Source organism: Nomascus leucogenys, chromosome 2 (assembly GCF_006542625.1).
Source record: "Nomascus leucogenys isolate Asia chromosome 2, Asia_NLE_v1, whole genome shotgun sequence".
In the NCBI taxonomy this organism is placed as follows: Eukaryota; Metazoa; Chordata; class Mammalia; order Primates; family Hylobatidae; genus Nomascus; species Nomascus leucogenys.
In genome coordinates this window covers 35764315-35791758 of record NC_044382.1, presented here as the reverse complement: position 1 = coordinate 35791758, position 27444 = coordinate 35764315, and the positions used below count along the sequence as shown (strand labels likewise).

Below are 27444 nucleotides of genomic sequence, written 5' to 3'. Positions count from 1 at the left end.
CTGCTCTGTTTTTTCCCCATCTTTGTGGTTTTATCTACTTTTGGTCTTTGATGATGGTGATGTACAGATGGGTTTTTGGTGTGGATGTCCTTTCTGTTTGTTAGCTTTCCTTCTACCAGACAGGACTCTCAGCTGCAGGTCTGTTGGAGTTTGCTCGAGGCCCACTCCAGACGCTGTTTGGCTGGGTGTCAGCAGTGGTGGCTGCAGAACAGTGGATTTTCATGAGACCACAAATTCAGCTGTCTGATAGTTCCTCTGGAAGTTTTGTCTCAGAGGAGTACCCGGCCGAGTGAGGTGTCAGTCTGTCCCTACTGGGGGGTGCCTCCCAGTTAGGCTGCTCGGGGGTCAGGGACCCACTTTAGGAGGCAGTCTGTCCATTCTCAGATCTCCAGCTGTGTGCTGGGAGAACCACTACTCTCTTCAAAGCTGTCAGTCAGACAGGGACATTTAAGTCTGCAGAGGTTCCTGCTGAATTTTTGTTTGTCTGTGCCCTGCCCCCAGAGGTGGAGCCTACAGAGGCAGGCAGGCCTCCTTGAGCTGTGGTGGGCTCCACCCAGTTCGAGCTTCCTGGCTGCTTTGTTTACCTAAGCAAGCCTGGGCAATGGTGGGCGTCCCTCCCCCAGCCTCGCTGCCACCTTGCAGTTTGATCTCAGACTGCTGTGCTAGCAATCAGCGAGACTCTGTGGGCATAGGGCCCTCCGAGCCAGGTGCGGGACACAATCTCCTGGTGTGCCGTTTTCCAGGCCTGTTGGAAAAGCGCAGTATTAGGGTGGGACTGACCCGATTTTCCAGGTGCCATCTGTTACCCCTTTCTTTGACTAGGAAAGGGAACTCCCTGACCGCTTGCGCTTCCCGAGTGAGGCAATGCCTCGCCCTGCTTCGGCTTGCGCACAGCGCGCTGCACCGACTGTCCTGCACCCACTATTTGGCACTCCCTAGTAAGATGAACCTGGTACCTCAAACGGAAATGCAGAAATCACCCGTCTTCTGTGTCGCTCAGGCTGGGAGCTGTAGACCGGAGCTGTTCCTATTTGGCCATCTTGGCTCCCTTAAAAAATTTTTATACAGTAGTTCCAGGAAGCCTAAGAGGCTGAAGAATCACTAAAATAAGATGATTACTCTTAGCTCTAAGTTATGTTAGGAACTGCAATTAAGAAATATTTTTGTATTTCACATATATACAATATCAAGTGTGTCAAATATTTTTATATGCTAAAAATTATTGAATGACTTCATCCTGTGAAACTGATTCAATCCCACTCCCACTTGATACCTGGAGAGCTGCCAGTGGCAGCGTAGATGTCCTGGTTACCTGTTGCTTGGTAACAAGTCACCCCAAAACTTAGCAACATTTAAAACAACAACAATCATTTTAGTATTTCTCATCGTTTCTGTGGGTCACGAATTCAGGGGGCATTTGGATGGGTGGTTCAGGCTTGAGGTTTCTCATAAAGTACTAAGCAGATGGTAGCTAGAGCTAGAACAAGGAGGGTCTGAAGCAGCTCAAGCTGGACAAATACAGCTGTCTTCCTCTCTCCTGTATCCTTCTCTTCCCTTTTCCCTCTTTCTCTGCATACTCTCAGGGCCTCGCCATTTGGTCTCTCTGTATTAGCAAGTTTGGGCTTCCTCACAGCATGGTGGCCTCAGGGCAGCAAAAGGTTTTAGGAGTGAATGTTCTAGAAACTAAAGTAGACACTTTATTGCCTTTTCATGACTTAATCTCAGAAGTCATAGAGGCTTACTTTTACCTTATCTGTTGGTTAAAATGGTCACAATAGCTCTCTCAGTTTCAGTGGGGGAGGAGGTAGACCCTGCCCCTCCATGGGAGGGTCATCAAAGTCTCATTGTAGGAAAAGCACGTGGCGTAGAAGGTGATATGTGGCTATCTTTGGAAGAGACAGTTGGGCACATATGGCTCCCTGGTGTCCCTGCCGTTGGGCAGCTCCTTGAATACTCCTAGTTCTTCCCTCCTCCTGGCTGTTGCCTCTCTGGCTGTTGCCTCTCCTGCCTGCTTGTCACTCTCCTCTGAGTGCTCCCACAGCAGGCCACATGAATTTCTATGGAGGTACCTGTCTTTTCTCTTTGCTCCTATACTTTATTTTCTTCCTTTGGTATTCTACATTTCATTATGATTGCCCTAGCTTTGATTTTTTTCTTTTTTAATCTATTGCTTGGGAGTTTTTGGTTTTCCAGGATTTGAGATTTGGTCTCTTCCAATAACTCTGGAAAATTCTCACCAATTATCACTTTGAGTTTTGCCTCCTTTCCATTCTATTGTCTCCCTCTGGAGATATTTAAATGTTTTTAATAAAAATATTTACATATTTCATCTCTTTGAATCTCTGGACTACATTCTGAATAATCTCTCTTGCTCTGTCTTCAGCTTAAATAATTTCTCATTTGTGTCTAATCTGTCGATAAATTAGTCCTCTACAAGCATTCCACTTCGGTCCTCTCTGTGGCACATTTTTATGCAACATGTTGAGTTTGCGTGTGTGTGGGCATTATAGAGTAGGGGTTAAGAGTGCTGGCTTTGCTCTCAGTCTGTCTGGGCCAGTGCTATTAGGTGCTGTTGTCATTGCTGTTAGGTACTCAGCCATGTTGTGCCCCTTGTTCTCTTCCACTTCCAGTTTTTCTTCCTGGCTTTCTTTTACTTAAGCCACGATAGAGAAGTTTATCAGCATCTATGTTCCTTCCCTGAATCAAAGCAATAACAAAGCCCTTTTTATGTTTCTTGGCAGGGGCAGGATTGATTTATAAATAATCTCAGGAAAACAGACATTAAAATATCATAACAGAGAAATTACATTTAGGAGGAATATTAAAAACCTACATTATTAGGTGTCCCCTAGTTTTCATGAAATGGAAACAGAGTTGGGCCTGCTTTCCTTGGGTTGAGCCTTAGTCCCTTCCCAATTCTTAGTCCTTCCAGAAATCAACTTCACCAAATTGTTCTCTCACACAGTCTGTTTTTGGGCTTTTTATCTTGGGCTTTCTCAGACTTTTAATGAAGAATCTTGTATTTTCCCTATTCGTTTCTTATCACACTTGAAAGTGAAGGGTAGAAACCAATTATAGTGGATGTTTGGTTCTCCAAAGGCTTTAGAGAGATACTAGAAAGCATGTCATTGGGTAGTGAAGAGGTTTATGTGAATTAGTATGTATACGTTTTTTGGAACAAATCCTGACACATAATGAGTGCTATATTAGGACCATGATATTATAAGAATTAATTTTCATAGTAATTCCTTACATTTATATTATGTTTTATATTTTTCTACAACCTTTTATTATTCTATATTATCATGTTTGATCCAGTTTTCCTCCTTTTACAAAGGAGGACATTGAGGTTAGGAGAGATAATATGATTTCTAAGGTCATTTAACAAGTTACAGAGCTGGTGCTCAAACCCTCTTTCCACAGTCTGAATCTCCTGATTCTGAAGTCATTATACTTTCCATGACATCACTACTTCCTCAGCTTTAGGGTGAAGGAAATATGAGGACTGGCTGTCTAGAGGTGATGTCTTCTCGATTGTGCAGAGGAATCATGTGATGTTGTTGTATATATTTTTTTTAAAAATAGAGACTGAGGCCGGACGTGGTGGCTCATGCCTGTTAATCCCAGCACTTGGGAGGCCGGGGCGGGTGGATCACCTGAGGTCAGGAGTTCAAGACCAGTCTGGGCAACATGGTGAAACCCCATCTCTACTAAAAATACAAAAATTAGCCGGGTATAGTGGTGCATGCCTGTAATCCCAGCTACTCGGGAGGCTGAGGCAGGAGAATCGCTTGAGCCCGGGAAGTGGAGGTTACAGTGAGCCAAGATGGCGCCATTGCATTCCAGCCTGGGCAACAGTGCAAGACTCCGTCTCAAAAAAAGAAGAAAAAAAAAAGAAATAGAGATGAATCTCACTATGTTGCCCAGGCTGGCCTCAAACTCCTGGTCACCTTGGCCTCCAAAGTACTGGGATTACCAGTGTTTTCTACCATGCCTGGCCTGCATACATGTTTGAACAAAGCTCTCCTAGGAGCTAGAGGTAGATAGAACATAGATAAATGGATAACAGAAGGATCTTTTAACCTAGATAATTGGATGTTTTCTTTTCCTAACATGCTCTTCCTCCACCTGTTAGATCCCCTCACTGTCCCTTTCATTTGGATTATTTTCCTTTAAAAGTACCCACTGTTCTCATAGCTTCAGGTCTGGAGTTGGGAGCAGATTTGCCACATCCTCCTGGAGACCAGACCCTATGTGTGACGAAAGAATTTCCCTGCATCCTACACTCTGACCTGAGGCACCTCTGCAGATCTGGAGCAGCCCAAAACCGATCCTATCCCTTCTTTTGATTGAAACCCTTCTTTATTTTCCTGCTGCTCTCAGGATACAAATGAGAATCCTGCATGGTCTTGCATCTGTCACTCCTCAAACTCTTCTTCTTTCTACTTTCCCTCACTCTGGGCTTCTAGCCACACCAGCTGCCCTGCTGTTTCTCCAAGCCTGTGTGGACCCTGGCCCCAGGGCCTGTCCACCTGCTCCATTCCCTCCTCCTTATTTTATTTCCTATGAATTCTTTCAGTTTCAGCTCAAGAAAGCTTTTCCTAACCTTCCTGACCAGGTCAGATCTCTTTAACTTCGGCTTTTTAAAAATAGAATTTGTCACGGTTATAACTTTTCATTTACTTGTTTAAGTGATATCCATGTGCCCCACTTTTTAAAGCAATCAGTAGTTGAACAGACCATCTTTATAGATTTTTGCTGATACGGTATGGTCATCCTTGGAACAGAATCTTAATCTTCCTCCTCTTTCTGCATGTATTTGATGATCCTTTATATATCCCTATTCCCTCCCATTTCTCTGGGACACCTCATGTAATCTTTCAAAGTGGAAGCTGGTCCATAGCCGTTAAATCAGATGTATAGTTAGACATCAGCAAAGTCAGAATCTCTTATGTTTGGGTGTTTGCACTCAGATATTTTACAGACTAGAGAAAGAGCAGTTCTGTCTGAGAAATTAATCTTTGCTATTCAATGGAAGACAATAGGTGTAAGGCCTGTGAATATGAACTGTCTCCTCCTAGGCCTTCTGTGTTTTGTGTGCTATTCTGATATTAGTGGGTGGTTAAGTTTTACCTTATGTAGCCACACTTTCTGTTATTTCAACAAACTAGGCAAGCTTGCTAATTTCCCCCGTTAGTTTAGATAAAAAAGATTGACAGAGGCAGGAGAAACAGAACCCCTAACAAATTCCTAAGTGACAGTAAGAAGAAATCAGGGATAGCAACTTCTGTGTTTCTGGGCAATAAACTACTGCTATGAGATGAAATTGTCGCATTCAGTTGAACAATGGAATACTACTCAGCAATAAACAGAAATAAGCCCTTGATATGCACAACAATATGGATGAATAGCAAAGCAATTATGTTAAGTGAAAAAAGCCAGACAAAAAGAGCACATACTGTGTAGTTCCATTTATATAAAATTATAGGCTGTGCAAACTAATCTATAGGGACAGAAAGCAGATTCAACGATTGCTTGGGGATGTACTAGGAGGAGGGATGGATTGCCAGGGGATACAAGGAAACTTTGGGGGATGATGGAATTCTTTGCTGGCTTAGTTGTGGTGTTGGTTTCATGGATGTATATGACATCAAAATCTATAAATTGTACAGTTCAACATGTACAGCTTATACCTTAATTATATGTCAGTAAAGTTGTTAAAATGTGTTTATTGAGCAGCTACTCTTTTATAGGATCCAGCTGGGCTCAGGAGACAAGAGTAAGCAAAATTTGACCCAGTCTCTGTTCTCAGGGTCCTGTGGTCTAATGGAGAGAGAGACATTATTGTATTCATCACCTATATCAATGCACAGTTTCAGCTATGGTCAGTGCTGTGATGGAGGGAGAGGTACATGGTGCTTTGTGAACATGTACTGGGGATATTTGTTCTGGTCCAGGAAGGTTTTCTTGGAGAAGTGATGACCAACCCAACATCATAGAAGCTCAGAGTAGGGAGGAGATCATCTTCTACTCTTATGAAACCTGCAAATTAAAACAATGTCAACACTCGTTAATCTACCATGGACTGATGTGGTGCCATCATGATCCACCCGTACTAAAGATGTTTGGGTCCAAGTCTAACATGGTGTACAAATGTAAGCTGCATGAGGCTTTGTCCTGGAAAGGTTTATAGTCACCCTTCTACTGCCCATGGTCGTGAGCACTCAGATTTGAGAAGATGAAATGATTGCTCCTGTTTACGTGTTATGTATGTCCTGGGAGGAGTGGAGCTCCCATTCTGGCCTCATCTTGATAGTCTGTGTGTTCCCACTAGGGAGAAGATGAATCAGTTACCCTCAAATCCTGCACACGGCGGAAAACAGACTCCATTGAAAAAAGGTTTTGCTTTGATGTGGAAGCAGTAGACAGGTGAGTAGCTAGCACGCTTTTCTCAGGAGCAAATAGAGCTGAATTTCTATATCTTACTTTTTCTTTTCATTCAAAGCTTTTCTGCTTTTTTTCCCTTCTCCCCCTCCCTCCTTCCTTTCCTTCTCCATCCCTTCATCTATGTCCAGGGTGCTGGATCCAGGCCATTGCTGATTTGCGAGAATCATTAGAGCCTCCCTATCTTTTGGGTTCAGCACTGAATCACTGGCTTGGTTTTGTTTTACTTTAATATTAGTGCTTTCATGCTCAGAAGTGTGTGTTATATCTCCAGGAGATTGAGTAGACTGTTAAAGAAAACTACTTAGCATGATTGTATCAGCTATTTGAATTTTTTTAAACTGAAAAATTTAGTATAATGATTCGAAAGGCATTGGGATGGAAGAAATTTTTCTCAAATAAAAAAACAGCTTTTAGTTACATTTCACCTACCAATGTATGTGCGTGCCCAGGAAAGACACCAAACCACTTGTGAAATCACAATTTTTTGGAGAGAGAGCCGTGTGTTGTATTCCTCGAGATTTATAGAGTCTCTCATTAAGTTGTACCATTTCATGGTGTTAAGCTAGTTTGACAACATTCCAATTCTTTGAGACACTTTACTTGGCAACAGGTTAATTTTTTCAATGAAACCCACGTGTTAAGCTTATTTGAGCTGCCTGTTCAAGATCAGGAATGCTAGCACCAAGATCCTTAAATCTCAGCATGATACTCTGTATAATGCCATTTATTCTCTCCCCTTTATTAAAAAACACTATACCATTTCATCAAGCCAGTACTTACCCCTCCCTGGGAAGTTCACCTGTGGCCACCTTTCCCTGGCTCTACGGCATCCTGAGACTGAGTACTGCCTAGGGTGTGCACTGCCTTCTTCTGGCAGGTGTCTACTCTGCCCTGCAGGCTGCTGGGGTTGCTGGAGGCTGTTAGGCCTCCCATGGAGACAGCATGCCCTCTTAGCCTCTATCAGAAGTTCATGGAAACTAACTGCATCTCTTAAGCAATTTAGTCATTACAGCTTTGGCTCTCAAGCCAGACAACCTGGGTTCAAATTTTGACTTTGCTGCTTAGTAGTCATGTGACTTTGAGCAAGTTATTTAATCTTTCGGAACCTTGATTTTCTCACCTGGAAAATGAAGTTCCCAGGATGGTTATAAGGATTCAAGGAAATAGTGCATGTAAAATGCTTGGCAGAGGGGCAGATAATAAGTGCTCAATCAGTATTAGCTGTTACTCTTTTTTGCTAATAGCTTGTCCTGCATGCTCCTCAGACTTGGTATTTCACTTCTAAACACAGAGAGGTACATATCCTTTACTGTGTGTAGAGGTGTGAGAGGGGAAGGTAAAGAAGAATAGCATGGGTGTGGGGTCGGAGGATAGGTTGATTGGGGTAGCAAAGGGGAATTGTAAACAGTCTTCCCCAAACCAAATTTGGTTATTATTAGTGTTAAATAAAACCTAAACCTTGGTGCTTTAAGCATCTCTCTTCTCTTTTCTAAGCATGTGATTGAAGGGAATTCATATTATTGGCATCCTTGAAGGAGGTTCAGAACATATGTTTGCATGGAAGTACAGCCACCTGTGATGCCCATCAAATGCACAGTTCCTAGAGATAACTGTCTGCTGCAGAGCTGCTTTGAAGAGGACATGCTTTGTGTTGCAGCTCTCTGTCAGATTGAAAACAAGCCCAAATTTGCTTTCTGAGGCCGAATTATTTTTGTGTTTTCATCTTCAGAAGTTTCCCGAGAAGTTGTGGAGAGTGGCTTTTTAGGCGATTAAAGCTCACTGTGGCACCTCCATCTTATTTCCACCCTTGCCAGCACTTCCTAGCACCTTCCCTCCTTTATGATTCCCACAACAGCTGTGCATGTCCCAATCATAAGCAAAGAGCGAATGTGTCACATTCAGCATACTGAGTGGGCTTGCGAGTCGATTGCTCCTGAGTTTCTGTCCCTGGTTCCCTCTGCATGGCATGGAGGGATTTCGGTCACGGTTCAGATGAGGGTGCTGAATCTCCTTTTTTTTTTTTTTTTTTCTTTTTTGAGATGGAGTCTCGCTCTGTCACCCAGGCTGGAGTGCAGTAGCATGATCTCGGCTCACTGCAACCTCTGCCTCCCGGGTTCAAGTGATTCTCTTGCCTCAGCTTACTGAGTAGCTGGGACTACAGGCACACGCCACCATGTCTGGCTAATTTTTTGTATTTTTAGTGGAGACGGAATTTCACCGTGTTGGCTAGGCTGGTCCTGAACTCCTGACCTCAAGTGATCCACCCACCTTGGCCTCCCAAAGTGCTGGGATTACAGGCATGAGCCACCACGCCTGGCCTGAATCTCCTCTTAATAAACAGGAGGTGAGTAGACCGTCCTAGGAAACACCTCCTCTCAGTTTTCTATGTAGGTCCCAAAGATTAGGTTACAGTACAGCAGGATTTTCCTCCTTTCTCCTTTTTTTGACCCCAGTGCCTTTCTGTTTTTTTTCCTTCAATGTTTAGAAGGGGGCCCGGGTAGAGAAGGAAAAGGCATTTTCATGTGCTCGGTAGCTGCATCCCTGGGAACTTTGCCCAGAATCCTTTTCTCTCAAGACTCCTATACTTTTCCTTTTCACCAACGTCCTTTAGCGAGGAGGCGATTGCTGCTAGATGCCCTGCTGTCCTGCCTTCCACAGGTTCCCCAGCTCCACCTGCTGGACCAGAGAGGCAGAGGATCAAAATTCAAGTTTAGCACCTGGAAAATGTGGAAGTGAAAGAGGGGATGGTTGTATTTAATCGCATAAGGTTTCGAGGTACTGCTGGAGTATGTTAACTGGAGAATACACAAACATTTATGTAGTGACTAGTAATGTTTTATTCTATCAAGATACAAATACATGTTGAAGTGTGAAGTATGTGACTTAGAATATGGGATATTGTGGATTTTTAAGGTTGAACACATTTATCCTTTATACTTAATGCTGATATATCATGTTAGTTTGTAACAAAAGCTGTAGCCTTTAGGAGGTGATGTCCTAGGAGGTCAATGTTGTGAGCTGATTACCGTACATCAACGTGTTTTACTGTGGTGAAAACCACATGCACTCAGTTACAGATTCCTGGTGCTTGCCCCACACCCACACAGTTCAACTTCCTGGGACTGAGACCCTGAAATCCGTATTTTCAAGCTTTTTAGTTGTCCTTTATTCTTACTACTACTTGGTATGTTAAATACAATGTGTTTCACAATACAGTTTCATCAGAGCACATGAAAACATTTTCCTAATTTGAAAAATCACAACAAGCAACTAAAACAAAATAAAAAAAATTGGGTCTCTTCTACTAAGGAGCTGAATGCGTACCTGTATGGAGGAGGAGAATGTAACTACTAGGAAAGGTGATTTCTAGTCTCTGAGACAGATTACTTGACCAGGAAAAGGCAAAAACAACCACCACAGTAAAACCCCTGCCTTTTTAAAGGATGTGAAAATGGAGGAGTGAGGCAACTGGTAGTATCAGAGCATTTCCTATAAGCTGAACACTTTCATCCTTGTTTTGTGTCATCCTCACTACAACCCAGGGAGGTAGGTCCTCCGTTATTCCCATACTGCTGAGGAATCTGCAGTGTAGGGGGGTGAGGCCATTTACTCAGGGCTAAGGTGGGATTTGAACTGAGGTTCGCAGGAGCCTGTTCCAGGGCACGTTTGTGCCTCAAGACTTTGGTTTTGTTTTTTTTTTTAGGTGGAGTCTTGCTCTGTTGCCCAGGCTGGAGTGCAGTGGCACAATCTCAGCTTGCTACAACCTCTGCCTCCTTGGTTCAAGCAATTCTGCCTCAGCCTCCTGAGCAGCTGGGATTACAGGTGTGCACCACCATGCCCAGCTAATTTTGTATTTTTAGTAGAGATGGGGTTTCGCCATGTTGTCCAGGCTGGTCTCAAACTACTGATCTCAGATGATCCACCTGCCTTGGCCTCCCAAAGTGCTGGGATTACAGGCGTGAGCCACCACACCTGGCCAAAACTTCAGATATTTTAGAAACATTTTCCGGTGATGAGCTCAGAGCTGTTGGTGGTTGCATTTCAGAGACACCACAGTGTCCAGTTTTCAGGCTGTGAAATCTGGGAAGTGTTATTGGCACCCTGTCAGTTGCATTTGGCAACTACAGCTACAATGAAACTATAATATAAAGTACAATGAACTGAAGCAGCAAACTTGCCTCTCTTCTTACATCTACTCCTCTGTGACCTTCAGAAAGTCCTCACGTGACTAAATTAAAAGAGGCAATGCAGATAGAGCACAGTGACAGGCACATGGCACTGAGTGGGTGTTCCATGAATGGTTTTTTGGTTTCTGTACACCTTTTCTTCCATCTTTTATTTATTTTTTTAGAGGTGGGTGGGGTCTCCTCATGTTGCCCAGGCTGGAGTTGAACTCCTGGGCTCAAGCAATCTTCCCACCTCAGCTATCGAGTAGTTGAGAAGATAGGTACACCACTGTCACTGTCCCTAGCTCCACCTTTTATTTTTAAGGTGACACTGTTTTTTTTTTTTTTTTTTTTTTTTTTTTTTTTTTTTTTTTAAATCCAGGACAGCTAGCTTGAGTAGGAGATATCCTAGCAGTAGTATCACTTCTCAGCTAATTGTTTTCATTGTATCACAATATATTGCTGTCAGTTTGTTAATCCTCAAATCCCTGACACATAAGTACTACAGAAAACTGTTGTCATTCTTTGACCAATGAATGAGCTGAAAATCAAATTACGTGTTAATCCAGGTCAATGAGATTTATATTTATGGTTCTTGAACTTTATGTGTCAAGGATCCATTTTATTTTATATTTTATTTTATTTTATTTATTTTATTTTTGAGACAGAGTCTTGCTCTGTTACCCAGGCTGGAGTGCAGTGGTGTGATCTTGGCTCACTGCAACCTCTCCCTCCCGGGTTCAAGCGATTCTCCTACCTTATCCTCCTGAGTAGCTGGGACCACAGGCGTGCACCACCCCATCTAGCTAACTTTTCTATTTGTAGTAGAGGTGGGGTTTCACCATGTTGGCCAGGCTGGTATCAATCTCCTGACCTCAGGTGATCTGCCTGACTCGGCCTCCCAAAGTGCTGGGATTACAGGCGTGAGCCACCGTGCCCGGCCGAGGATCCTTTTTAAAACCGAATACATTTCTAGAAATCTACTTTTAATTCTTACATATCTAAGTTCTTTTACCTTTGATATCTAAAAAGTAGACCTATACTCTCGTCTCTGTGCCCACACCCTTTCGTATTGGCTTCTACATGATTTCAGAGGCCACATCTCCTCTAATTTCTTTTCTCTAGTGCCTTCTTTTTTTTCAGAACTAGTTTTCGGGGGGAAGTTCGAACCTGAACTACTGAGGACCCTAGGATTACATGGAGCAAATGTTTCACAGACTAATATTAGCTCTTCATATCTCTGCTTTCCCTCAAAAGGATTTCATTGTTCCTAACATTGAAAAGCTAAAGTTAGTAGAAATTCTTTGTATTTCTTCAATCTCAAACCGAAAACTTGCTTGGATCAAGATACCATGTCAGTCCAATCAATATAATGATTCTTTGAAGGTTCCTTCTGATTTCTTTTGAAATTCAGTTTAAAGACTCTAGCATTAAGTATATGATATGGCTTTAAATAAACGTAACTTGTAGTAGTTGTGTGGTATGGCACAACATGCTCCAAAGGATAATTTTTAAAAATTTCCTAGCAGATACTTGTTATAGATTAAATTGTGTCCCTGCCAAAATCGTATGCTGAAGTCCTAATCCCCAGTATCTGAAAATGTGGCCTTATTTGGAGATTACTTGATAGAGATAATCAAGTTAAAATGAGGTCATTAGGGTGGGCCTTAATGCGATATTACCATCGTCCTTGTAAAAAGGGGAAATTTGGACTCAGAGATGGACACGTACACGAGAAGATACCGTGTTAACATGAAGGCAGAGGTCAAGGTGATGCACCTACAAGCCAATGAACGCCAAAGGTTGGCAGCAGAGCACCAGAAGCTAGAGGAGAGGCATGGAGCAGATTCTTCCTCACAGACCTCAGGAGGAACCCTTGATCTTGAACTTTTAGCATCTAGACCTGTGAAGCAATAAATTTCTGTTGATTAAGCCAGCCAGTTTGTGGCACTTTGTTACGGCAGCCCCAGGAAATGAACACAGTGTTGAATAGGGAGGGCCTTTCTCAATGAAGCAGCACTCATGCACCCAGCAGCCTTTAAATGGATAACTCAACACCTACTGCTTGAACAATCCCATTGCCAAGGAATCCCACTTCACAAAGCAGCCCATTCACATAAATTACCTTCTTCGTTTCTTTTCTTTTATTTATTTTTTACATGATGATAGCCTAAGCTTTCATTAGCTTTTTAAAAATCACCCTTTTTTGGCCTAGCGTGATGACTCATGCCTGTAATCCCAGCATTTTGGGAGGCCGAGGCAGGTGGATCATTTGATCTCAGGAGTTCAAAACCAGCCTGGCCAACATGGCGAGACCCTGTCTTTACTAAAAATACAGAAAAAAATTAGCTGAGGATGGTGGCGGGCACCTGTAATTCCAGCTACTCAGGAGGCTGAGGCAGAAGAATTGCTTGAACCCAGGAGATGGAGGTTGCAGTGAGCTGAGATTGCTCCACCACACTCCAGCCTGGGTGACAGAGGGAGACTCCATCTCAGTAAAATAAAATAAAAATCACTTTTTTTATTCTTTAATAAAGCAGCATTCTTGGGTGCTTTTGTATTACTTCACGATAGCACCAAGCATTTGAAGGTTTATAATTTATATTGGTTAATTGAATAAAGACTAGATTGATCATTACAAAATGTGTCAACTCTTTGAGAGGATTTAATGTAAAATTTCTAAAATTTCTGGGTTAAAAAATGGGACATGATTTCAAAGCAGCCATTAGTGGTAGCAGGATGTGGATCAGTAGGTAGTACTTGCTCATGTCTGTGTTCTGTCACTTTGAATAATTAACTCCATCATGCAGTGTCTTAAGGAAATTCATGAGCAAATACAGGGAAAATATTTGTTTAAGCTAAAGAATCATGGTGGTAGTCATTTGCCAGCATCCCTGGATTTGTTTATTTTTAAGAAATTTCTCACAGATGTAAGTGACACGTGGATATTTTCTCTCAAGTGTTTTCCAGGAGGGTCTAGTAAACCATGTGAAAAATAATAAAACTTCTTCTGATTCCCTGAATCAATGAAGTCTCTTGAGGTGCAGCATTTACACTGGGGAAGGGAAATGATTACTTTTTTCTGGGATTAGCTGACGCTCACCAATGTCCATACATTTGAAAATGCTGTGTGTTAAGTGCCCCTTTCCCAGCATTGGTACTCTCTAGAGGTGGGCAGCAAGGATAGCTTCTTAGAGATGGCAAGGATATTTAGTGTGGGAGTTGTAATAAGGGATAAGGCAAGAATAAACTTGTCTTCATGGAGCTTACCTTTGAGTTTGGAATAGTCATATATATTCAAGCAGCTAAGGTATAAACATCAGTATGTTGAGTGTTCCAGCAAACCTGGAGGGCCAGAATACTGGGGGGAAATGTAACAAACAAGAGGACTTTACCCTTCCATTCTTACAGGGGAGGATGGCATGACTGGAATACGCCGAATTCATTCCCTCCCTCCTTCCTTCCTTATTTTATTGAGCATTACTACCTGCTAGAGACTACTGGCAGTGGAGATACAAAGTTTACAAATCTATAGGACTTTCTTAACAGGCCTCATCTGATTTTCTTTCATACCATTTCCAAAGTCCTTGTTTTGCCAGCTTTCCATGAGTAGGAAAAGGGCAGTAGCTCTCCTCTGATCTAGTCCCAACCTAGCATTTCACATCCACTGTCAACTCATAATCTTCTTCTTCCCAGGTAACCTGCATTTGCACAGTAACGAGCTTTTCTTTGTATTGGTTGGTTGGGTGTTTAATTAGGTATGTTTTATATACCTCTGTTCAATTCTAAATATCTGTCTCAGGTGATTTGCTTCCAGAGGCAGAAAAACATTTTATGCAGCTTTTAATACAGTAATATGTGCATATGGTTGTTCAATTTTATTTTTTATGGTGGCATAATTTTGAGATGGATTAATTATTTTATTTGAGGCCATGGTAAACTATTGTGTAAAAGACTAGAGGAGCTTAATCAAGTTATTTGCTATTTAAACTAAAATTTTAGCAGGTGCTCGTGTAACCTGCATTTGTGTACTGTTAGGGAAAAGATCCAGGAAAATTGAAGGTTGGTGAAAGTCAGAATAGTGGAGGCCAGAAAGATTTTTGAAAGATCTGAAGAGTCTACTGGAACCCTCAGCACCCTCATTTCAAAAATATTTGTATGGCAGGCTGCATGATGCAGGTAAAAAAGATAAGAGCATTCCTAAATTTGAATTTGGGATCTGTTTCTTACTAGCTGTGTGACTCTGGGTAAGTGGTTTAACCACATCTGTAAGATGGGGTGAATTATCACTACATTGCAGGATTTTTTCTGAAGGTGGAACACACTAATACTCCCCTCTGATGGAGTCCTATGTCTGAAAACATGGCTGTTGAATTTTTTTCTTTACCCTAAAATCTGGGAATTTATTGTTGTGATGGTGAACCTTAGCTTTGGTGGATATTCCTGTGAGCCTGCTTTTTGTCTTAATGGTGCTCCTTTTCTGTAGTGTCATGAGTTTTCAAGTTATCTATAAGTTGAGAGGAAATACAGGTGCATTCAGGTTATATGTGCAAACGGCTTACTAGGGTAAGATTCCATTTTCAAACTGTGTGTGTGATAACCTGTTATTGATACATACTTCATATAAAGATAAAGTTTTATGCCCTCTCTTTCCAATTTATGGCCTCAAGAAGAAACTATATTAATTTTAAATTAAAATAATATTGTTTCTTCTAGCTTGGTAAGAGGTGTGTGTGCATGCATTTGTGTGTCTTTGTGAAATTTTGTGACTGTGAGATTATGTGTTTTCCAAAAAGGATCATCTTATGTAACAGACTTTGTTTCAACATTCAACCTCTAGATGGCAGTTTTGTGTATGTATTAGTAACTATTAGAAGGTCCAGTTGAAAATCAGCTGTCCTATATACACCTTGTATACATTGACAGAAGAGTGTGTGCGTGTGTGTGTGTGTGTGTGTTTTCTGTAGAAAAAAATAATCATGTGAGTATTATTCCTTAAAGGAAGAAGAGTATCCTAAATGACTCATTCATTCTCTAGAAATTCCTTCCTCCCACCCTTTCATCACAAATCATTCATACCCACTTTCTTGCAAAAACAAACATGCTCAGTTAGCTGGGCCTCTGTTTTAACATTACCCTTTACCTGGCTCTTTGAACTAAAGTGCCAGGCCCTTTGCTTTAGGAATGGCTTATTTAGGATGGTGCAGAAAAGATGAGTGATTTCATTGTCCTGTGTGTGCTGAGAACCTGGCAGTCCTACTTTTCCCTCCTGGTGCAATGTGCCTTTATCTTTTGCAACACATGAATCCATTTTTCCTGGTTTCAAACTTCCCCTCCCTCCCCTTCTCACCCCTTGTTTGAAATAATATTTGATTTTGCCTTCCTGCTGGTTGGATTAGAGTGCTGGTCTCAATGCCATTGACATTTCAGGCAGGAAATGGCGTTTTCCTTCCTCAGAGGGTGTTATATGACTCTGACTTCCATGACTTGAGTTAGGAGAAGATACCATAGTTTCTGAATTGCTTTTTGGCTGTTCTCTAAAATAAGTTAGTGGAGAAGTTCTTGGAATCTTAGAATTCATGTAGTTTGAACTTGTCATTGAGTTTTTTTTTTCTTTTAATTAAATGACAGCATGCCTGTTTGCTGTTTGATTCTGGTTTAACAAAGAATGGGATATGGTGGTTAATGGACTTGATTGGGAGGGTGATTGAGGCAACTCTATTTTTATTCTTTAGTCTGCCTGGTGAAATATGGAGTTTTATTGGTTGAATATACCAGTTTATTTACCAATTTCTAAATATAAGATGAGTTTGTCTTTTTAAAATCAAAGCCAAAAATTAGCTATTATGTAATTCTGGATAGAAGAAACAATTCAACCAGTACATTCCACTTATGTACATTTCTGTTGATTGTGAGATAGAATAGTAAAAATGAAAAAAAAATCATGAAACAGAAGCTATATTTTCATAATTTGTTATCAATAGTAGTAACAGGTATTTGCATTCTCCTTGAGTCTCACTTATCCCATCAGTGAATAATGCCTTGTCCTTGTGCAGTGTGTTAACATTTGCTTGTTTCTATGTCCCTGATGCCTAGCATCATGACTGGCACATAATAGGCACTCAGTCAATATCTGTTGCATTTAAGAGCCATGCAATTTAATATGCCAAAGATGTCCTTTGGGCTTCCTGATGTTTTACGACTTCAGTCTCTCATAAAAATGTAAGAACTTATTTGATGTGGTTGGTGATACCTACCTTTTAGACTGTTATTATTGCTATGATCCTAATTATTTTAGGAACATTCCTCTAAAAATACCAAGGTTGCAGGCTTTAATAGGTTATGATTCATTCATTTATTAGGATCCGATCCTTTTTTTTTTTGAGACAGAGTCTCGCTCTGTTGCCCAGGCTAGAGTGCAGTGGTGCGATCTCTGCTCACTGCAAGCCCCGCCTCCTGGGTTCACGCCATTCTCCTGGCTCAGCCTCCCGAGTAGCTGGGACTACAGGTGCCTGCCACTGCGCCCAGCTATTTTTTTTGTATTTTTAGTAGAGACAGGGTTTCACCGTGTTAGCCAGGATGGTCTTGATCTGCTGACCTTGTGATCCACCCAACTCAGCCTCCCAAAGTGCTGAGAGGATCAGATCCTTTCTAAACAATTGATTAGAAGCTACTTACAAAAACTTCTTAGAGGGTTGACCCTTGCTTCCTCCCTCCCTCCCTCTTTCCAACTCTCCTTCCCTCCTTCCCTCCTTCCCTCCTTCCTTCTTTTCTTCCTCCCCTTAAGGTGCTGGTCTTCCTGGATCCCAGACACGTATGCTGCGTGCACAGGGGGGTAGTACAACATTGTCATTAAAGCATGGGCTTTGCTTCAGATTCAGGCACACCTGGGTTCAAGTGCACTTACTAGTGGTGTGACATTATGCAAGTAATTTATATGAGTCTCAGTCTTTTCACTTTAAAAAAAGAAATAATGGTAGTGTCTACTTCATACAGTTATTGTGAAGAATGAATGATAATACAAGTAAAGTCTTTAGCACCGTGGTTAGCATATAATAAACACTCAGTAAATCTACCTGTGGTTTGCAGGCTGCCAGTTGCAGCACCTTCTGGTTTCTTACTTTCTCTGTCTCTCACCTGTACCACACCCAGATTATCATGGCATATTATGAATTCTTCTCATGTACAAAGGTCTTGCAGAAGGACCTCAGTGGTTTATTACATCAGAGCATGCATAGTAGTGCAGATTCGTACATTCTGTCTCCAAATAGTAGATTACCGTTGCCTTCCAGTGATGGCACTGGGTCCTTGAGTATTGGAAGAAAAAGGGAAGTAGCCCAAGTTCCTCCTTTGTGGATGACCTGGAGATACTCTCCTGAGTTTGACTGTAAGGTGAATCAAGAATATAGACAGGCATCCTTCATTGTTGGTCTTAATGCATGAGATGGATGACTTTATAACATGCAGTGGTGACCTGGGGTGAAGCTCAGATAGATTCAGAGAAAGACAGAGACAACAGAAGTTGCAAGCTGGTGGTCCACAGACATGCTTGGTTTGGCTTGAATAGTGTTTGAGGCAACAGTTTAAAACTGAAAAAATCTTAATTGCTGATCATGCCTTCCCACATGCCAGCTACCGGTTGAGCTGAATGACAGATACTTCCTTTAGGTGGGGTGTGTGCTCTCTGTTCTGCCACAGTCCCCAGGATGCCCTGTTGCCCACCTCCCCCATGAAGACAAGTGACAGCTTTTTGCTTTGCACTTGCACTGTTGTTTTTCCCACAGAGGGGAGATAATTCTTTGTTCTTTGTTTCTATCTGAAAGTAAAACTGCAAAAGAAAAAACCAAGAGCAACATAAGACCAAGCCTATTTTCCTTGGATTAAAGAATTTCTTATCCAGTTTCCTTCATTTTTCTTACTTACCTAGTCTCCATAGACATTTGGTTCTATAATCTCATAAACAGACATGGAAAAGGTGTCATTCTCCAAGATTATTCTGTGTGGCTTTGGCCATATCTTTGTGTAAATGAAGCTCTTCTGAACCCGAACCATTGAATTGTCCAGGAACTGTTAGGAATTCATTTTCCCAGTAGCACTTTAGAAACAAAGGACCACTTCCCCTCCCTGGCACTTGCAAAACTCTTCTTGCAAGTGGATGGCAGCTCATGCTCCATTCCTTATCATTCCCTTTTGTTTCCTAAATAAGCATAAGGGGCAGGTTTCAGACACAGGCTTTGAGATTGTGTGTTCCTGTGGGTGCCTCAGCTCTTCTACTTTGAATTTGACCCTTAAATATACAGTAGTGTGGATGGAAGTTGGGGAATGAACTCTTGCCAACAGAAGATTTATAGTCTTATGAATGAATAAATTCTAGATCTTTGGAGGTTGATTTAGAAAGAACGGTACTGTTAAATTCTGAGTGTTTTTGTTTCAGTGGGGTGGAGTTAGTAATAGCTTTTCCTTGCCCAATAGGAAGTGGGTAAATTGCCAAACCACTGAGATCACTATTGTTGACTCAGATTCAGGAATAAGATTAGCGTAGGAAAGCTGTCGAGTAACCCTGGAATTGGGGCTGGTTGTGATTCTGTTTGCTCTTGGCTGGTGAGCAGGCTATGAGTTGATATAGCCAGTGGTCCCAGGATCCTGAATGTGTTGCTAAACCATATATTGCTTTCCATGGGCTGTTTTTGGGGGCCAGGGTTGGAGGAGATATGGTGTTGGGTAGCAACTTGCCCTGTAATAGACGGAGAGCTATTTTCTCCATGGCTCCTGCAGTGTGAAAGGTGAGGTGCCAGCTTAGAGAAAATTCCAGATTCTCGTTCATGATTCTTAAGCAGATCCAGATATAGCACTAAGGACATATTCAGAGTGAAAAGGAAGTGCTGTATTTTAAGTGGATTCTTAGGGTTGAGCTCTACAGAGGATTTTTAAGTCATTTGTTCCTTCTCTTATGTGGCGGGTGGAGGTAGCTCCTTGGCAGAGTTTTTAGAATTTGCCAAAGACCCCTTCTCTGTTCTTATTAGTTATCACATGTTAATTTTAAAAGGGAGTGGTAGGCCACTTTGTTGCGTTACTCAGGAGGAAAAAGAAAATGGCCATTATGTCAGTGCAGGTGTGTCCCTTCAGCCCGCAGCCCTGTGTGCTTTGTGGTAGAGGCATGAATTTCAGTGCTGTGTATGAGCATGTTGGGAGTGGGAATCACACACGTCATTAGCACCTGTGGGTTGTTTCGTTTCCTTTTGAAACTATACACACCTGCCCTTCTGCAGCCGTAATTTTAACCCTACCCCATACTTACCATCCTGTTCCCGCTCACCCCACCTCTACCTGCCCCTGTGATTACAACTAATTTTTGGAGCATTCACCGTGTGCCTGACACTTTGAAATACCGAATATACTTCTCATGTAACCTTCCCAGCGTGCCCTGAGGTGTAATCCTGATAATGCTGGGAGACAAGTAATTGAACTGCTCTATGCTACTGTTTTTTAAAACATAGGTAATAAGAGTAGCACAGAATAGTTCAATTGCTAGTCTGCCATGGTTATACATCTAGGAAGCACTAGAATCAGGATAACTAGTGAGCCTAAGTTATTGATGAGAAGTCATAGCTCTTGGGTATTTGAAACAATTTTTACTGAGGTGTAACCACAGTAAAATGCATGAATCCAAAGTCTGTATTTTAATAACTTTTTATATACACACAACTGTGTAACCACCCAGATGAAGATATAGAATGGTTCTGTCACTCCAGGAGATACCCTTGTGCCCCTTCTCAGTCATTGCCCATATCTCTTTTCAAAAAAAAAAAAAAAAAATCACTCTTCTGACTTCTGTTGCCATAGATGAGTTTTGCAAATATTTGAACATCATAGAAGTGGAGTCACACAGTCACATAATCTTTTGTGTCTGGCTTCTTTCCCTCATCATTATGTCTTTGAGATTCATTTGTGTTGTTGCATTTAGCAGTAGTTGACTTTTTTTTAAAAAAAATTGTTGTATGGTATGCCATTGTTCAAATATACAAGTTTATCCATTTATCAATGGATATTTATTTGTTGTTGTTTTTGCAATTTTTAGCTATTCTAAAGAAAACTGCAGGTATTCCTGAATGCATCTTTTAGTGGACATATGCACTCATTTCTCTTGAGTATATATATAGAGGTAGAATTGCTAGGTCATAGGGCAGGTGTATGTTTAGTTCTAGCAGATATTGCCAAAGTAGTTCCATCAACTTATTCTCCCACCAGCAATGTATGAGAGTCCCAGTTACTCTACATTTTTTGTCAGTATTGGTTATTGGTGGCCTTCTAATGCCCTCTATTCAGGGAGGTACTTGTTATATCTCATTGTGGTTTTAATCACATTTTCCTCATAAGTAATCAGTTTGGGCTCTATTTCTTAGCCTTATTGGCCATTTGGATGTCCTCTTTTATGAAGTGCTTATTCAAGTATTTATTGTATTAGGTGGTTCATTTTTGTTACTTACTTGTAGACATTCTTTACATATTCTGGATATGATTCTTGTAGGAGATAGACATTACAGATATCTTCTCTCACTCTGGTTTGACTTTTGATTTTTTAAAATAAAAGTAATTCAGTAATTAAATTCATCTTTTGATGAGTGTAAGTTCTTCATTTTGGTGAAGTCCAATTTTTCAATATTTTTTCTTTATGATTAGGACTTTTTGTGTGTGTGTGTGTGTTTTTAAAACTAATTGCCTTTCCGTCTCTTGAGTATTTTAAGACAGATAAAACATGGAGAACCACTTCTATAGAAAGTAAGCCCCAGTTATTCTGGACGCTATTGAATTCTTGTTTTGGATTAGCTGTTTGCCTAGAGTAGCGTTGTAAGCCCTCATATTTATGAAGCACTTTAGGTTTTTACAGAGCTCTTTATCATTCAATCTCATTTAATCCCATGCAGGAGCTCACTAAGGTGTTTGCAGAAGTGCATGGCTGATTTTGACACCAGAGGACTTGGGTGGTCAACATGAGCTCTCTGGGGGCTGTGGTGCCATCACATTTGCCATGGCATTGTGCACAAGAGTTAAGGGTTGGAATGCCTGTGTTCACGTCCTGGCTCTATATCTTGCCAGCTCTGTGATTGTGGACAAGATACTTAACCTCTCTGAGCCTTGGTTTTCTCATCTGCTAAAGGGGAATAATAAGAATATACTTTTCTCATGATGTAGCTGTGAAGATTAGGTGAATTAATTTATACATAGTGCTTAGCACAGCAACTGGCATATACTGCTGGGTTATAATTATTACTGTTCTTTTATTGTAGTGGGTCTAATAGGCTCACAATTCTTTGTAGAGGTAAAAAGAACTCTGATCATTTACTCCATTTCTCTTTCATTGTTTTATATGTTCCCTTCCTCATTCCATATTATCCTTCTTTTTTTATTTTGAGATGGAGTCTCGCTCTGTCGCCAGGCTGGAGTGCAGTGGCATGATCTTGGCTCACTGCAGCCTCCGCCTCCTGGGTTCAAGCAATTTTCCTGCCTCAGCCTCCCGAGTAGCTGGGACTACAGGTGCGTGCTACCAAGCCCAGCTAATTTTTGTATTTTTTAGTAGAGACAGGGTTTCACTATGTTGGCCAGGATTGTCTTGATCGCTTGACCTTGTGATCCGCCCACCTCAGCCTTCCAAAGTGCTGGGATTGACATTAGCCACTGGGCCCAGCCTATCCTCTTACTTTTAATCTCTCTTTTCTCTGTCTCCCCTGCTCTGCCCACTTTTTGCTATGAAGAACCACATGCGTTTCAAACATGAACTAAATTGACATCCTGTAAGAGAAGGTCTCAAAGTATGCTATTGTATAGAGACTGACATGGAAAATGGAGAGTCATTGAGGGTTTTGCTTGTTTTATTTTGTTTTGAGGGATAGTTGTTAGTAGGGACATAAGAAAGGTAAATATGGAAAGAAAGTTATTGTTTTACTCTAGAATAAAGATAGTTCACCCTTTTTACCTTGGTTCTTGGAAATTCACATGTAAGACATGTGAATCCGTCCCCTACCCCACTTCCTCTCCAAAAGGGAACAAGACCACATGTGGAAAAGAACTTGTATTTTGATATTTCTTCTTGGAATGAAAACAAATCCTGTTGACTTTCCTGGTTACCAAGGCCAAGTGGCCCACCCTTCACAGCCTCTGAGGTTGTCGAACTTCCTCTTTGTGGCTCAGGGTGGAAATCTCACACTGTGTGCCATGAAGTTGATGTAATATATATGAGCCCTTGAGACCTTGGTATGTAGACAGCTCGTGTGATCTCACTGTTTGCTGGTGAGCCATTAGCAGGAAACGAACTAGAGACATGTTGGCTCCTTGACCTCACTGCAGAAAGGAGGGTAACTTTGCTCTCTAGGGCAGGGGGAACAGGAAGGAAAAGAGTGGGGATGGAGTGGACAGCCCAGGGTGTGGGCCTCAAACTTAACTCTGCATCAAGATCACCTGGGGAGTTGGTTAGAATCCAAGTTCCCAGGCACAGCCCAGTTCAGATTGAGTAGAGTGGGGTTGGACTGGAATCTCCATGTTAAGGGAATGTCTGATTCTGAAGCAGGTGGTACAGGAGCAGCACCTACAGCAACACTCTAAGACCCAAAACCAGAGACTTGAGAGTTCTGCAATAGACAGTAGCTGCAGAGGCATTTTGTTTCAAAGCTATTAAGATGTTGTACTTGGTCTTTAGAGAAAGGTAGAAGGGTAGAATCAGTCCATTGTGCCCTCAAGCCACAGGGTCAGTTCTGTGGAGCCACCACTGTCAGCTGTCTGCAGATACCCACTGAGTCTGGTATACTGAATGGGCTGATGGTGGGAAGTGGGCACTTGGTTGGGACTGAGAATGAGAATTTCTGAGAAGAGGAGGGAGAGTCCTGTGAGGTGCTCATGGAGAGAAGAGTTATTCCATCTTCTGAGTCATCTTTGTATTATGGTGCCAGTCCCAGTGTGACCTTCATGGGGATGACCATCCTCTTGGAATCAGTGTTCCACCATCATCAACATGCCCACCCATCTAGCTGCCTACCCCTCCTCCCACCCACATACACCCCCATTCCCCTTTCTGTCTCTTGCTTGTTTTCTCACTCTCTTCTCTTGCTTGTTTGCCTGCTTTCCCTCTCTGTCTCTTCCGACCCCACACACATTTACACCCTCACACATTCACACCCCCACCCCATGCCCTTTGTATCCCCAACCCGTCTGTATTTACATGCCCACAGCTCTAAGTATTTTTTTAAGGGGATTTTGAGGGATGATTAATGAAAAGAATCAAATGTGACTTTTAAATTATGTTAAACACAAATAGGTTTAGTATATTCATTGGAACTATAACTATAAGCCAGAAGCAGAGATGATGGGTGGGTGAGAATGACCAGGCTTGGGTGCTTGTGGGGCCCAGGCTTGTGCTGCTCAGGGTGTTGCTCAGCCTGTGTGGTTTTAATACCATGTTGTTGTATGATCATTAGCAGTGTTTGTGTACTCAGACAGGAATCGGACTTTAGTTCTTGCTCAGTGGACCTCTTCTTCCTTTTTAGGCTGTCTCAAATTTTAAAGAGGATGGTTTTAACTAGCAATTCTTAACTTTTTGAGGGTTGCAGTTCTCTTTGAGAATCTGATGGACAATTTGAATTGTTTCTACAGAAAAATCCACATACATTTGAGGGAGAGGAGGAGGTGGTTTGGGGACACTCTGGGATCTATCTTCACCCTAAATGAAGAACTCCTGCTTTAATGGGCATAGAGGGCTTTCAGCCGCTTCTCCCAAGGTCGTTTTTATGGCACAGTCTCTTTTTTCTGTGGAGTACCATTTGTGTTGGGAACTGAACAAAACCCATTTGATATTGTGTGCATGTCTTCTGGAGGGCTTGTGCTGAGTTTTAGAGAGCAAGCAGATTTCAGTGAGTGAAATGATCTCATGCATGTAAAGCACTTAGCACCTGACATGGTTAAGTATTCATTTTTTAAAAATACTGTGCACATTTAATCATAACTACCAAGATGATGACCACCATAAAACTTCTCCATGTCTGAAGCCGTTTAGAAGCAGTGGACTAGATATTAGGAGACAAACATGCCTCCAGCTTGGATGTTTTCTCCTCTTTTTTTTTTGTCTTGAGTCCAGTAATTCCATTCACTTCCACAAACATTTATTGCATTTCTACCATGAGTAAAATACTCTGTTAAGCATTTTGAGGTCTAGAAATGAGTCAGATTTCAAGGAATTGAACAACGTCTAAAGGAATCACTTAACTCCTCTAAGTCCCTTACCTGTAAAATAGGATCATGTCTTCTGTGTTTCTGCCTCTCTGAGGGAGATGGGCTGACTGAGAGGAATTTGGGCCGTCCTTTTTGAGAGTAGAAGGTGGCTTAGTAAAGCCGAGTGTTGTGCCCCTCTTTGTGTTGTTAACCCTAGCAACCACTGACTCTTTTGAATGGATGTTTGAGATTTGCCTTCACCAATCTCTCTACTTGTGGCACTGGTTTCATATCCATGTCCCTCCTTTTTCTGCAGGCCAGGGGTTATCACCATGCAAGCATTGTCAGAAGAGGACCGGAGGCTCTGGATGGAAGCCATGGATGGCCGGGAACCTGTAAGTAACAATTCAGGGAAGTAGAGCAAGAATGAAGGCCCTGAGTTGTTTGTTGCTTCCCTAGTGCAGTGACTTTTGCTGTTGTTCTAAAGCCTTGGGTTCTTGAAACCAATGTACCAGAGGTGGTTTTTTATTCCTAGGTTTATGTTTGTGGATATTGATATTGCTTCTGTATAGATGTAGTTCTTGAGCTTTGGCCTCTCTGTCCTAAGCCATGGCTTCTGCATAGAATTACACCAGAACTCCCATCTTTTATCATTGATTTCTGGTTCAGCCTCCCGTAGTTACTTACCTCCCCTTATAAGCATCCTCCCATTATCAGGGTGGATGGAGGGAGGTGAGCCTGGTAATATGATCCCTGCTGCCATTTCAGTGATGCTGGCCTCAGCTGGGTGATGTAATCCTGTAGTTGTTCTGCATCTTGTGACGTGTAAAATCCATAAGAGCCCTGGAATCATTGAGTCGTCTTATCTTAGTTCCAAAGATCTCAACTCCAGTGTTCAGCAAATCTCAAGGTTGCAGAAATCGTAAGAGTACAGTCTAACCATGCGCCACCAACAAAAGAGAAAAAGAATCTACAATGCCACAGGGCCAGTAATTGATACTTACACAGGTACTGTCCAAAGGGAGGAAATGTGTGCAAGGAAGAAGTAGGCCATGGGCTCCATTGACTATAGAACTCTTTGTGTCAAGCTGGATAATGCCAGCTGATTTGTGTGTCTCTTTCTCAACTTACCCTGGTGAGGTGGTCTGGCAACATAGATTATGTACCTTTCTACTCAGCCATATTTTATACAAACATGGGACGTAGTCAACTAAGCATAAAGAAATAGCTAGTATTGTATGACATTTAATAATATAGAGCAAGATCTCTTAAAGATTTAAATAACTAATGATTTAGGCACAATTTGCTAAACTATAATTAAGCATTATTTAATCTTAATTCTTCTGCTGGGCTAAAATATAAGATAGCTCTGATTGTCTCTGAATACGTTGTTACCCATAGGAACCCTCAAAGCCAGATATACATTTCTACCTTTGAGGCTTTATGGGCACAATAGCTGTTTGATGTCAAAGGCCTTTGAAAGAAGCTTCCCAAGTAGGTCTTTCTTTTTGCTAGCATTATCTACCATTTGTTGAACACATTTTTGCATGTTAGGCACAGGATTGAGCACATTACATCTCTTAACCTGTTTATTTCTTTTAGCACTTAATGAAATAAGTGCTGTGATTCCATTTTATAGATGAGGAAACCGAAGCTTAGAGAGGTTAAATAACTTGCCCCAAGTAGCACAGATAGTAAATGGCTGTATTAGTAGGGTACAGGCTAGGTTGCTATAACAGAGAGACTCCGAAGTACAGTGGCTTATGTAAGATAGGTAAGTGTATTTCTCTCTTAGAGCCGAGAAGGGAGGAGTCCATGCCTAGTAGGGTCATTCTGCTATCCTCAGCCCACGGCTTCCCACATTGCTCCAGTCATTGCCATTTTCCAGCCAGAAAATGAGGATGAAAGCATTTCAAAGGACCCAGAAGATACACACGTTACCTCCATTGGCTCAAACATAATGGTACAGCCACATCTACCTGCAAAGCAGGCTGGGAAACCTAGGCCCATGACATAGGCAGTCATGGGCCCTGCCAGGACCCTGGACATGTTATTACTTCAAAGAAGAAGAGGAGAAAGGATACTGTGAATAGTTGGCAGTCTCCATCCTAGTGGCAAAGCTAGAATTTGACCCATGTCTAATCCTAGACATACTTGGTTTTCATCTTTAATGGAGATAAAATTTCAAATTGCCTTCTAAGAATTCTCAGTTCATTTTTACAGTACTTTCACTCACTCCCTTGAATGATTCTTCAACTCCTAGGGGAGGAAATGCCCAGGAAGAACAATCCTGTATGACATTCTATTCTTGGTATGGGCAAAAAAAAGCCAAATTACAACAACACAACAACAAAAAAACCCAAACCCACTACTATCTCTCCCCTGCCCCCGATAAGCTGGAGTTCTAAAACTGCCTCACCAATTAATTCCATTTTAAGCCTCCCCATCCTCTCTTCCCCACCACTTAGATGTTTGTTCTCTGTCTGTGTATAATTGGTCTTCTTACTAACTGCTTCAGTTTTCCTGTAGATTAACATCTGGCCTCTGCAGATGGAAAGTGTGCTGTTGAAAGAAACATCTTCTTGCTCCAGAATGTACAAATTAAAACAAGTTTAAACACAAAATAATTTTG

At 41.7% G+C, this 27444-nt stretch overlaps 1 protein-coding gene across 6 annotated transcripts in view; it reads left to right on the top strand.

Moving 5' to 3' along the window:
• Positions 1 to 27444, top strand: part of ARHGAP26 (Rho GTPase activating protein 26) — a 471824-nt gene that overhangs the window by 144032 nt on the left and 300348 nt on the right. For all 6 annotated transcript variants that reach the window (XR_004033269.1, XM_030827217.1, XM_030827197.1 and 3 more), the window contains exons 10-11: positions 6335 to 6429; positions 25129 to 25207. Coding sequence is in view for 5 of the 6 variants with exons in the window: in XM_030827217.1 (XP_030683077.1) it covers positions 6335 to 6429; positions 25129 to 25207 (174 nt within the window). In the remaining variant the exon portion in view is untranslated. The remainder of the gene's footprint in view (positions 1 to 6334; positions 6430 to 25128; positions 25208 to 27444) is intronic.